Source organism: Fukomys damarensis, unplaced genomic scaffold, assembly GCF_012274545.1.
Source record: "Fukomys damarensis isolate Sample0158 unplaced genomic scaffold, DMR_v1.0_HiC HiC_scaffold_34, whole genome shotgun sequence".
NCBI lineage: Eukaryota > Metazoa > Chordata > Mammalia > Rodentia > Bathyergidae > Fukomys > Fukomys damarensis.
In genome coordinates, this window is record NW_022900946.1 from 3,479,918 (window position 1) to 3,493,746 (window position 13,829).

Here is a 13,829-nt window from a genome sequence, read left to right on the forward strand (position 1 = left end):
GTCTGCCCTGCACAATTAGACCAAAACCCTTAGCCCTCCCCAGACACGCCACCTGTCTCCTCACAGCCAGGGTGATGCATCTTCCTCCCCATCCTGCCACTCTGTCTACTCTGCCAATAAATCCATCAGTTTTCTAATTATTGACCCCTATCTCTGTCAGACTCAACTGACTGTGAGGCCTTAAATATAGCAAGTACATTTTACCCATCTCAGGGTCTGCTGCTCAACAGGAGCTTGATAAATATTAGATGAGAGGAGGAATTCATATATTAGGGTATTTATAATAGGAGCAGACATTTACTAAGCCTTGACTGTGTACCAGGTACTGTACAAAGTGCTTTACACTCATTAACTCATTTAGTGCTCAGAACAGCCCTGAGAGGTAGAATGATGAGCTGTGCTTGCTATATATGGTGCAGAAAAGATACACAACTGTCCCAAAGATGCAGCGCTGATCAAGTGGCAAATTCAATCAGGTGTCAATTTTATTAAAATTTAAAAATTCTTCTCCTAATTACCAGGTTGTATTCAAAGACTGACTGAAAAAGGGAATGAATGAACAGATGGATGATGGGTGAATGACTTCTGTTGTCCCTGAGGACCGGTGAAGCTGAGCGACCTTTTCCCACAAGTCAATGAAAGCGCCCTATTCAGATGACCAAGTGCTAATACACAAAAAACAAAAGGGGTGATTTATGCTTCTGGTTTACTGTTTTGACCTCTGGTAACTCAGAATAAGATTTGATTTTAAAAAGCAAATGCTTCCACCTGCTGTCTCAGCTCCTTGATGTGGCGATGAAGGACATGAAGATGCTTGACCAGCACACTGGACTCAGAGAAGATGAAGAGCAGTAAACATTTTCTGAAACACACATCACGGAGGCTGAGAGCCTGGAGATGTCAAATATCGTTCACTCATTGACCCACTCACCCGTCCTTTCACTCCCTCATCTGTCCATTCATTTATTCATATTTTATTCATTGATTCATTCCCATGTCTTTCATTTGCCAGTTATTTATTAAGCCTTAGTACATTTTAGGAATTATTTAACTGCTAGAACTATGGCAAGTTTAGAAGACAGAATGCAAAGGAACTTTCCTAAAACATAATAGATTGTCTCTGAACAGTTACTTGAAGGGTATATAAAAACTATTCCAGCAAAAACATGTACGGCTCAGTATATCCTGTGCAGTGGCAGCGGGCAGGAGGTGTGCAAGCTCTCGGCTCATGTAAACAGCATATATGCACGCTGTGTGAGAGAGAGCCTGACATGCCTGAAGGACTGGAGGGAGTTCACGACGGCTGAACAGAAATTATCGAACAGAGCAGCAGGTGTAAGGACAAAAGATGAGCCAAAGATGCTGGCGAATACTAATCCTCCTTTTTGTGTCTAATAATTAAGGTACATTAACGGTCATGTGGATCTGCAAGGCATACCCTGAAGAAAAAAATACAGAAAGTTGAGGCAACTTCATATAAACATATTTCTATCTATATCCACAGCCTCATAGGCCGTGCAATGAGTCAGGTATGAATTAGAGCAATTAAACATGGAGAACAATCTCTCTCTCTCTCTCTCTCTCTCACACACACACACACACACACACACACACACACACACACACAGGCACACACACAATTATCTCCAAAGCACCATAGGCAGGGAGTTCCTAGTTCTTTTCAAGGTTCAGTGGCACAATGCTATGAGTTTGGGAGTAAGACACAACAGACTGCAGTGACCTACGCAGCCAGTGAGGCTGTTGTAGATTTTCCCAACAGCTCCAGGTTGCTTCTGACAATTCTTTTGAAATGCTGGCTGGACTTAATTTCCCTGGAACCACCACGCTGACACTTTCTTGAGGTGTCTTGTCTCCCTTACGAGCATCTGGGAGGTGTGTCCAGGTTACCCCTCTCCCGTACCCAGAGATCGGATCCTCAACCCTCTTCACTCATTATGCAGCCGGATGGGTAGAAGAGACAAATCTTTCTTAGTTGTGTGGTGGAGGTTCTACTTTCTCTCCATTATTCTATTTCATATGCAACAGCCCTCTTCAAGAAAGGAAAAAGGAGGGCTTCAGTTTTTAAACACAAAAGGCTGGAGGAAACCACAAGAGGCCCAACAGTTTGCTTCCTGCCAGATCCTTTCTTCCGGGCAATGAGCAGTGAGGTAGCTCCCTGGCTGCAGGAGCAGTGGGAGAGATAAAGAAGGAGGAAAGGCAAGGGAAAACACTGTTATATAACCATATTACAACAGAGATGTGGTGTGGAGGGGGAAACGGAGATGCAACAGAAAAATCTACTAGGTGGAGGACACAAACACGAATAGATAAAGCAACAGCAACAGACGGGCACTTCCAAACTTCCTCTATTCCACATACACGAAACTCATGTTTTTGTTTGTGTTTTGCTTTTCCAAAACTCTAAAGGAAGGCCCTGCCTTTCCAGATGGCTTTTTGATAATTTTATAATGGGAAAAAAAAGAAAGGAGACAGAGGTCAAGAAAAGGGAAACAAAAGCGGAGGAACATGCGTGCAGACTTGAAGGGCAGAGGATTCTGAATCAGCTCCTCAGTGAGAGGACAAGGAATGGGAGAGGAAAGAAGTGAACATGTTTTAAGAATAGCTGCTGAATATTTCCATTACTCCCTGGAAAAGGACAAGGGACGCTGTACTGCCAGCCCCCAGGAGACAAGCTTCTGCAGATACCAAGAGATGCACTCGGACATTTTCACATGGCCCTGGGACCCCAAGGAGCCAGAGCCACTAAGTAGAGGTCTCGAGGCAGAAAATGAAAAATGAACACCAGGCCAGGGGTAAATTTTGTCCAAGGAATCTTCACATTGCAAAAGGAAGTTACAAGCTAATTCAAGCCAGGCAACTTAGAAATGTAAAAGAAAACACGGGAAAGGAGATAAAACGTTGGGATAAGAGTGGGCAAATAAGAATCCTTCCTGCCAGGAAGTGACTTCTTGGGGAGAATGTGCTAAGTTAGTTGACAACTCCTTCTACTCAGGCTGGACCTGGGAGAACTTAAAATGCAGAGGAACCTGTTTCCATTGAATAGAGTTTCCTTTGAACCCTCCCAACTGAGCAACTAATTTTCTTTAGACCCTAAACCACCTGTTAAAAACAAATTCCCTCTCTCTGCCAAGCTCTATACAACCAAATTGAACAAAGCGTCTCTGAAAATCTCCAACTTCCAGAGTCCCCTCTACACACACACTGATGAGTACACAGCAGGAGCTATTTTCTTCTTATTCTTTCCACCAAATACTCTCTTAACTTCCTCCTTGTGTCTGTGATTTCAGTCTTTGATTCTGTGATACTACAAGCTTGGGTTTATACAGAATTAACTGTTTCAATATGGGACCTACCAAAAATGAGGAAACTACTACTTAAGGAGGAGTCGGGGCCTATGAACTCAGGGAAGCCAGAGTTCTCTCCTTATCGCACACAGGCATAGAGTCAGCCCCACCACTTCAAGGGTGCACCAAAGGGGGCTGAAGTGCTGCCTTCTCAGAGTAACAGATACAATTTCAGAAGCAGGGTTTCACTGCAGCTCATTGAGCAGGTGGTATTCAGGCGACAAAGTACATAGGGTCCAGAATTTTAGAGTACTGTTATGGTAGACTCTCCTCTCAATATCCATGGCAACTGGCTCTGGGATCATCCCCCAAGGGCACCAAAATCTACAGATCCACAATTCCCATATGTGAAATGGCACAGTATTGACATACAGTCTTTCCCCCCAAAGAAGACCTAGGCTAGGCAAAAAATAATCAGTCTTGAAAGTTAGAGAGCAAAGATGCCAGCCCCAGTCAGCTTACCCTTGGCTTACCTGCCATCACTATTCTCCTGCTCAGTGGCTGCTCTGTATGGCAGGTAAGGCAAGGACACGCTGATTGGGACTGGCATTTTTGATTTCCAGTTTTCAAGGCTGATTATTTTTCAGCTAGGTCTCATTTTCTAGGAAACATAGCATTATAAATAAACATCTTCCCCTATACTTTAGATTATCTTTAGATTATTTATAATACATATGAATGAATGCCACTGCTATGTAAGTAGCTGTTATACTATACTGATTAGGAAATATTAAGAAAATGCCTGTACATGTGTAATATGGATGTTATTTTACTCTTTTCTCTCTGTGGTTGGTTGAATCTGTGCACAGGGAATTTACATACATGGAGACCCAACTGGATAGCACCTTGCTAAATCTACCATTCATGTGATAAAAAGAGAACAACGCCAGCCACATCACATAGCATTGAATTACATCGGCCCACAGGCCCAGCACACCTGGCTCACAAGGTCTGAAAACACTCTAACCGTCTCTCATTAATGCCCCTGAAGGCTCCAGAATGCAAATTTTCATGGGTTAGGATAAAGCATGCAGCAAAATAAAACACACAAAACAAAAATACAGAACAAATAACAAAGCCTCACAGTGTACCCAAATATAAATTCTAATGAAGTTGCTAACTAAAGCTGGCATAAAAGGAATTTCTGCAAATTCTCCTCTTGGTCACTTGTTCATTCATTTCTTCATTCATTCTACTTTGATCAGTGCAGGAATCATACGACAGTGATCAAGGGCATGAGCACCAGGGCCAGACAAACAGAGTTTAAATAAAAATAAGCTAGATTTTTAGTATTCAAAGTAATACTAATGATAATAAATACTACACATTCAGAGCCCTGTGTGAATAAGAAGATTGTAGAGGTAAACACTCCCCCTTTACCTTAAAATAGCTCAAAATCAAGGAAGGGATGGAAACCCGTAAATAAACTGTCTGAGCCAGGGGTGATGGTACACACCTGCAATCCCAGCACTCAGAGAGGCTGAGGCAAGTTCGAACCCAGCATAGGTAACTTAGCAACTTAGTGAGACCCTGTCTCAAAATAAAAAATAAAATTTAAAAAAGGGGTTGGGAACGTAGCTCAGTGTAAAGGCCCTGTGTTCGATTTCCAGTATTAAAAAAAAAAAACTGATAAGAATGTTTCCACTGCATAGAATAGAGCTTCTAATAAATGACAGCTGAAATCATGAGGACACTTATCATCTTTTTAACTAGAAATTTGAAAGTAGGAGATCCCAGAGTTGGTCTGGCACGTTGGTGGTTTCTTAACAAGGCATGTGTCTTTCTATACCTCCCTCCATAGTGTGTTTACTCACTTGTGTATTCTCACACTCACTTCTGTGTCAGCACAAGGCTGCCTCCGAAGGAAGTATCATGCTAGCATTTAAGAAAGGAGAAAAGAGAAAAGCAAAGTTATGAAAGGGTTTCTCTGAGGCTTGTCGCTACTCCAAATAGCACAACTTCTAGAAGTCACCGGCAGACCTGTCTGGGCATCTCATTGAACAGAACAGCTCTGTATGTCCAGGAGAGGCTTGTAAAATAGATCTCAAGTGTTTCAGCTTCTGCAGAGGGACCAGCAAGAAAGATGGGTGGTAGTGTTCCTCTCAGCAACTCCCAGCACACAGAGAAAACTGACTGGGGTTTACATTTAAACTGGGAATAAGAGGCATATTAGTCAACTGTCTCATCACTGCAACAAAACACCCAATACTCACAACTTAAAAGGGGAAAGGTTTTGGCTCATGGTTTCTGAGGTTTCAGTCCATGGCATATTAGCTCCAAGGTAGCAAGTGTATAGCAGAAGGGCACGTAGGAGGAAAGCTGCTGGACCCACGGCACCCAGGAAGCAGAGAACAATTGGAACAGTCAAAGGAAGACATCCTCCTCCACTGACTTGCCCATCTCCTCCAACCGGGCCCTGCCTCCTAAAAGCACATTCAGCTAGGAATTCATAAGTGGATCAATCCACTGGTGAGTATTGACCACATGATCCACTCACCTTCCAAAAGACCCATCTTTGAACACACAAGATTTTGGGGGGACATTGTAGCTGTAATCCATAATTGCAGAAACTGAAGTAGTGTAGTTTGGGGCTTGGGAAGACTTTAATATTGCAACAACACCTGAAGGAAATGTATGTAGTGCACCATTTGGAGTCAGAAAGGCAGGGCCTTCCAGACAGAGAATAGCATATGGAAAGACAGAGGGAAAAGAAAGACATTAAAGGAGAACTGTGAGATCAGAGTGGAAGAGAAACTGTGTTATGGATGGGGACGAGATCTAGACAGTCAAACAGGCCAGGCTCTAACTGTGCTTTAGTCTGTCAAACGGCATTTTTTGAATGAGACTTTTTTTTTAGTGACTATGAGATCATAGCAGGAGGCAGAGAAGCACAGCATTAAAGGCCTGATTTGGCTGGGCATGGTACCACACCTATAATCCCAATGCTCTGGGAGGCAGAGGCAAGAGGATTGCGGATCTGAGCCCAGTCTGGGTAACTTAGTGGTTTAGTGGGACCCTGTATCCAAAAATTCTAGGGGAGGGAGCACTGGGGATATAGCTCAGTTCAAGGGCCCTGGGTTTAATCCCAGATACTGTTAAAAAAAAATCACTAAATTACACAGATAAAGGAATTCCTTGCAAATTCTCATTCAAGCCTTGTTTTTACACCAAAGAGAAAGCCTTGGTTTGGTGTCACTGTCATTAACATCTCTCTAACGCTTATGCATATCCCTCTGTAGCACAAGAGTGCAAGCTCAGGTCCCCAGCTAGGACTGAATAACACTCTGGCTTTGTTCTGCTTTCACTGCATTTGTGCTCAGTTACTTTATAGTGAGGCTGAGTGACACTGTGCATTTGAATGAGAGCTGTAGTTCATTTTATTTCTACATATGCAAATATTTTCAAAACTAAGTTAATTTATAGAAAAAGCTTGAGCCAAGATGGCCTAGATGGTAGACAACATGACACATCCTTGAAGATCACTCGTAGTCCTCTCCTTACTTTGTAAAGCCATGGTGATACACCAGCGGGCAGGATGGGAGTGTGGGACGTCTCTTTTCTGTGTTCAGGAAGCCACTCACTTCTGTGCAGAAAGAGAGGAAAATGATCAGATGTGTTTTATAAAAAATTGCCATAAAGAGTAAATGAGTTCATAGGTGCCAAGGGCTTAGAACCATTCTTGACCTATAAAATAAATATGAAATATTTGAGTGCTATCTGTATAGCTAATGTCATCATCCATTTGGAGATAAAGAGAATTTGAGAGTAGGAGATTGGACCCAGAATATGAGTCAAGAGGTGGTTATTTGGTATCAACTAAGCAAAGTATTGGAAAAAAAGAAGGGTAAGGTGATGCATGTCTACAATCCCAGGATTCTGGGAGGCTGAGGCAGGAGGATCACAAGTTCCAGCCTAGACTGGGCAATTTAGTGATTTGGTGAGACCCTGTCTCCCAAATTAAGAAAATAATAAAAATTTTAAGTGGGCTAGAGATACAGCTCAGTGCTGAGGCTCTGGGTTCAGTCATTATCCCCCTGCCATGCACTCACACACGCACACAAATGCAGGAAAAGAGAGGATGGTGGGAGAGCCTGGGAGGTGCTGAGAGAAAGGAGTGCACATCCCAGTATGACAGCAGCTCTGGCGCGTGCCTCCCGACGCTGGCACAGCTCGCTGTGACCTACTGCCAGGTGTCCCCACACAGAGTTCCTCAGGGAGCACTGTGCACACACAGATAAAAGTCCTGGACCTCACTCTGCCCCAAATGAGGCAGCTTGTTATTTGCAGGATATCACCTGTCACACATAGTAAGAGTCCTCTTCTGCTCAAATGAGAGAGGGGAAGAAAAGGGCAAAAAAGGAAAAGAACCTGAACAAAAACTAAAAAAAAAAGGATCCAAAACTTCGGTCTGAGGAATACATCAGCAGCAGAGCTTTTTCAATGAGTCAGCCTCCCTGAAAACAATCCAGCTCCTCATCACGGTAGGACCGGGAGAAAGAAAGCCTAACGGGGAAGTCTGCCTGGCCAGGCATGCCTCTACACCACCCACTCCCCAGTACCGTCTGATTCACCCTGGTGGTCCTGCAGAGGCCCAAACTCCAGGAATTAGGGACTCATTGACACAAGCTAACAAAGGGTAGCTCTGGACGTCGGGGAGGCAGACAGCAACAGGGGGCTGGGGTCAGGTATATTGGTCTTGACCCCAGGAGAGTCTTTAAGAAGACGCTGAAGCTCTGCTGGTCAATAACGGGGCTCAGAGTGGGTACAGAGTCCTAAGTCTGGCCTCTGTGCCCCCCGCCAAGACCAGACACTCACAAGGGCCCCGCTATGACCTCTACCCATCACCAACACTCTCCCTACCCAGACCCTCTGTCTCCTTGTCCATTGCTAGGACACAAGTGCTTCTGTCCCCAGACACAGATGCTAAAGCCCAGCTCCCATCACAGTGCTCTCCAAGATGGGTGTCACCTTTGGAAGGCGAGGAGCTGCTGAGGGTAGTGCCTTTCCTTCCTTGGAGACACCTCCCTGCACCAGTTCCACAAGGGATGGATGAGCAGTGTCAGCCACCCACAACAGGAAGTGGCCAGCACCAAATCTGCCAGGTCCTTGGCCTCGGGCTCCCAGCCTCCAGAGCAGTGAGACACAAGTGTCTATGCCATTTTCCTACAGAGCCCCAGCTGACGGGAAAGCAGCCTGCCCTGATACAGGCCTTGACTCCTTCTGGGGCACCCTGCTCGCTCAGTCCCTGCAGCCTTCTGACCACCCCACTCTCTGTCCACCCACCACAGGTCTAGCAGAGCGATTCAACTGCTTCGCTGCCTGGCACTGACGCCTCCAATTACTCCCCACCACCCACACGCTATCCCTGGGCCCACCCTGTCAGATCCCTGCCTTCCAACCAATCCTAACACCCGGTTCTGTCCCTGAATCATCCTCCCAGGCACATGTAACTGGCCCCATGGACATCCTCACACCTGTACACACTTCCCACTGCCGGAGACTGACACCAACACCCTGCTCATCCACTCACCCTCACTCTCGGCCCTCATCCCACTTTTGTGCTTTGGCGACTTTCTAACCAGCCTCTGACACCAACCTAAGTCCCGCGTAAAGTACTTGTTTTCTCATCTCAACATCCCTATTAAGATGCAGTAGGTGCTCATTAAAATGTTTGCTGAGTGAATACATGGCAGCGAAACATAATGAATTCCATACAGAAAAGAAGGTTCTGACCCACTTTCTCCTATAAACAAAAAGAGGCTATGAACCACATGATGTCACAGTGTTACATGAAACTCGAGACCTCAGGAGGATTCCCCTCCTATTAATCTTCTATTCTGCTTCTCAAGCTGCTTTTTGGCCTCCTCTCTCCCCCAACTTCCACAAGACACTGTATGGTGACTTCTTTTGCCTGGATCTGGAAACAACTTCATCTACATACTACAGTATACTGCTTTATTCCAGCCAAGTCCGGCTTAAATTGAGAAACTAGAAATCATACACACACACACACACACGTACACACACAGAACAGAGCATTTGAACTCTGAAAAAGTATTAAACACTCCAAGGACCATGACTAGGGTCTCAATGGAACTGTAACCTGGGTAGGGGAAAGAATGAACTAAGGTTATTTAAGGAATAAAAATAGTTATTCAGAAAGATGCCCCCATTCTCTTCCCAAGGGCTATTGGGGATCATACTTGAGTTTCCTGGATAAAACTGAGAGAGTAGAACAGGGCCACAAGCTGCCCTGGCTTAAAGAAGAAATTCCTCACCATTCAAGGAAAGGCAGAGAAAGAACTCTGCACATGTCTTGGGACAGACCAAGCAGAGATAAGATGTCCACACTATCAGGATTAATTGGGCAGCACAGAAGACTTGTACCATTTTTTCCTGGCCAACACGCACTGGTTTATTTGGTAAGTGTACCCACAATCTCCACTTGTTGGCTGGCCTAAAGCCCAGGAACTAAAAGTGGTTATGTGACCTCAACTGGGCCATTGAAACTACTATGTTGCTGAAGCCACAGGGTTTAGTCCATTAATTTGCATGGGACTCAAGGCTGCCCAATGAGATCCTTCCCTGGGACTGTGCAGGAAGTGCAACTTGGCAAGAACATCAGTTTTGCTACAAGAATGTCCATCTTTGCCAACACATTCTCGAAAAACCTGAGTGTTCTTCTAAATTGGCAAATAAGATCATACTGTTCCCATTATGTGCTGGAAACATGTACGAACAAAAAATAAAAACTGCAGAAAAGAAATGTAGATCATATTGTTCCCTTACTCAAAAATCTCTAATGGCTTCCTATGACACTTAAAATCAAAACTCTATATGTGATCACAATCCCAGTATCTCTCCTCACTGTGCCTCTCTCTGTTCCTATATAATTTGACTCTTTGGTTATTAAGTCCTGGCCAGACTGGCCTGGTTTTATTTATTCAAACATAGGAGATTCATCCCTGTCTCAGAGTCTTCACATGGACAGCTGTTCCTTTTACCTGGAATATTTTTCCCACATCAGCAAGGGCAAGCTCCCTCTCACCACCTGTGAGTCCATGTGCCACCAGCCAGCGGCCAGCAGCTCAGAGTACCTGAGACTATTCTACTTTAATCTATACTCCCTTACCTAGCCCATTATATTACTGACTAAAACTATGTATTTTTTAAATTTTCTTTCTTTCTTTTTTGTAGTACTGGTGATTGAACCCTGGCCTAGTCCACTGTCTACAACACCCATCCTTTTCTTTATTTTTTTACTGTGAAACAGAGTCTCACTGAGTCTCCAAATTGCCCCGGCTGGTCTTGAACTTCTGGTCATCTTGACTCAGCCTCCCAGAGTGGGGGGATTAGAGTCAGGTGCCACTTGCCTACTTAATCATCCTGTCTTCTCCTCCTTGGAAAGAAGTCCCATGAGACTGATGATTTTGCTGCCTTGATCACCACTGTAGCCTCACTGTCTAAAACATGCCTAGAGCATAGTAAGCTCTCAATGCATAAAGGATGGAATAGATTTATGGGAGTAGAGAAGAGAGCAAAAAATTCTTAACGATGCCCTTTGAGCCTGTGATCACAGCTAAGACTCTGTCCTCTTAAGAGTTTCTGCTATATGAGCAAATAAATTCCCTTTTCTCTTAAGCTGGTTTGAAGTGTGTTTCTGTCACCTGCAAGCAAACAACTCTGTCTTACAGGAGGAGGTTCCCAGATGCACAGTGGGGCTGCCCACGATACGGTCTTCTCCAGCTCATCCTGCATTTTCTAAACTTATTTGTGGCACTGGTGTAGGCCCATCCCCTCTGTCAGTCACTTGTGACTTCACATAGCTTTGTTCCAGGCCTATTATCTGGTAGGTCAGGGGAGCCTCAATGAGGCACAGACAAAGGCAAGTGGGGCAGGAGTCAGAACTTGCTGGGTGACAGTTGGGCCTCCTTTCTTCTGTGCTTAAGGCCCTTTTCATTTCACAGAGATGTCATTCTGTCCCTTGCATGCACCTAAAAGGCTCTGTCTCTGAGATCAGATCTGGCCCATAAAAGAAGCAATTAATCCTCTCTTGACTCACATCCTATCTCTCAGCATCAGGTGCCATTACCTAGTAGGTTAGCTGGACCTTCATCCTGTGGTTTTGATCACTCCTGGATCTTTGCCTTGGGAACCTTCTCAGTGATGATAGTTAACAAACACTTGTCTTTAGTGGGTGTTCAGCATGTGGCCAGCTTTGGGTGCTATTGTTATTTGCTCACTGAACCTTTACAGAGGTCCAGCAGGAAGTGTACCATCCCTTGTCCCACCCCACAGATGAGAAAGCTGTAGCACAGGAAGTTTAGGTGACCTGCCAAAACTCTCATAGCTAGCAAGTGGCAGAATCAGAATGTGAAGGCAGGCGGTCTGGCTCCAGACCTTGTTCTATTAACAATCACACACCAATAATTTAATAAAGCTGTAAATGCCAAGGCAGACTGAATTTCTCAGAGATGGATACAGCAACATCTTCCGACCCACATGCTTTTTATCAATTGCTTTGTGGTCCCTGACATTCAAGAGTGAGGCCTATGCCCCTCCCCTTGAACCTAGAGTATGTGATGCTTTGTGGTTTTGGTGTTCAGCGTTATGCCTTGTTCTCCCCACACTCAGTCATGATATCCGCCCCATCTGTGGGAAAACCCTCATCAGTCCACATGGAGAAACAACACAGTGAATGTTCTTCCTGGCAGGTTGCCTATCACCCCTAAACATGCTGGCCAGATGCCTAGCACTGCTTCCAGGCACTGGGTCAGCCTGGCCTTCCAGCCTCCCTAGGTGAGGCTTGTCTCAAGGAGCAGAGAAAAACCCTCCTGAATTCCTCATCTGTGAGCGTAATACAGTGGTCACTTTAAGCCACCAGGTTTATTACACAAAGACTGGCTGGAGTCTCACCTCCTGTCCACAACCTGTAAAGGAACCATACTACATAGCTCTGCCTCCGAACCGCATCTGGTCCGGCCTCTAACACCCAGTGACAGGTTCATCATAGTCTGCTAGCGTGGTATGTCATTTCTTGTTGGGGTTCTGGAATGCCCCAGCCAGTTTCAATTACCACTTCTTGTCTGTAGGCAGATCTCCCCAAAACCATGTTGTACCTGCTAGATTGAACTTGCTTTATTTCCTGAAGCTGCTTCTGACCCCTTGGAGTTGTCCACACTGTGTCATTGATCTCCCAGCCAGGTGACAGTCATGCTTCCAAAATGAAATGAATCCTTCTTATTCATTTGAGATATGCAAAGGTGAAGACTCAGGAAAATAAAATAATAGCAACTGACATCTCTTTTACTACATGTACCCTTCACAAGTTCTCCTAGGTATCCTAATATTACTGACCTCATAATACAGATGAACAACTAAGGCTCAGTGAGAGTAATTATTTTGGTCATGAAGTTGTCAGCTGCCTCAGTGTCCCCCAAAATGTCAGATCTTGGAAGGTCAGAGACATGATAGGTCACAGGTTCTGAGATGGAAAAGCATTGGTTTTTCTCCAGGAAGGAAGTCTTATCTGACTTCCCAACAAGAAAACAGCCATGGTCCAGATTCCTTCTTCCTTGCAAACACATCTTATGTCACACACATATCTAGGAGATAAAGATGGTCATTCCCATGAGTTGGGATGGTCGGCAGAGCTAAGATGGCTAAGAAGATATGCATTGGTCATGACCAACGGACTTGTGTTTCTATGTCTATGCCACACTCTCAAGTCTAACACTGTAAGATCTCAGAGGTTCTTCCCTAAGAGAAAGCAGCCAATCCATCTTTGATCTTTGATAAGTCTGCAACACTTTCTCATGGAAGGAAATATGTAAAGGTACCTCAGACAACTTCCTTTGGAATCAGACACAGACATGAATATGAATATGCTATTAATTATATTAGCTGTGTGCCTGGGGCTGACTGGTAAATGTCTATGTGAATCTCCATGCCCTCATCACTACAGTGAGGGCAACAGGATGCATCTTGTGGGTTGCTGTCAGGACTAGAGGAGACAGTGCAGAAAGCCTCACACATAACAAAAACAAAAACCTTACCAATGTTAGTGTTGTTACACACAGAAAAGGAATTAATCCTTATCAAACAGAAGTAAGCAGAATCTTACTAGATTCTAGAAAAACCACTAAATTATCTCAAACTACAGCCTGAGGTAAAAATCCCACTAAGTGTCAGGAACGCTGGCCCTTAGACTCCCAAGTTAGTGCTTATTTGCATGATTTTAGCCACTTATTGCTCCAAAGTTGTTGAAAAACATTAAGACACTAATCATTCTCAGCAATTCTAAAAAGCTAATTCCTACATTTCAATCCTTTCTAGGAAGACTGGTCATTGAAAGACTCTGCTGCTTAGGGGATGGAGTGGACAGTGCCAACTGTATTGGTTTCCAATGAAGACAGAAAGAGAAAGTGGGGGGGGGAGGAAAGGAAGGAAGAAAAGAGGGAGGGA

The 13,829-nt window shown here is 44.5% G+C and overlaps 1 protein-coding gene across 6 annotated transcripts in view; it reads right to left on the reverse strand.

Moving 5' to 3' along the window:
* Positions 1–13,829, reverse strand: part of Hs3st4 (heparan sulfate-glucosamine 3-sulfotransferase 4) — a 718,708-nt gene that overhangs the window by 168,101 nt on the left and 536,778 nt on the right. For 2 of the 6 annotated variants that reach the window (XM_033758608.1, XM_033758603.1), the window contains one exon: positions 6,867–6,948. The exons of the other annotated variants lie outside the window; for them this stretch is intronic. Coding sequence is in view for 1 of the 2 variants with exons in the window: in XM_033758603.1 (XP_033614494.1) it covers positions 6,867–6,948 (82 nt within the window). In the remaining variant the exon portion in view is untranslated. The remainder of the gene's footprint in view (positions 1–6,866; positions 6,949–13,829) is intronic. 6 annotated transcript variants of the gene reach the window in all.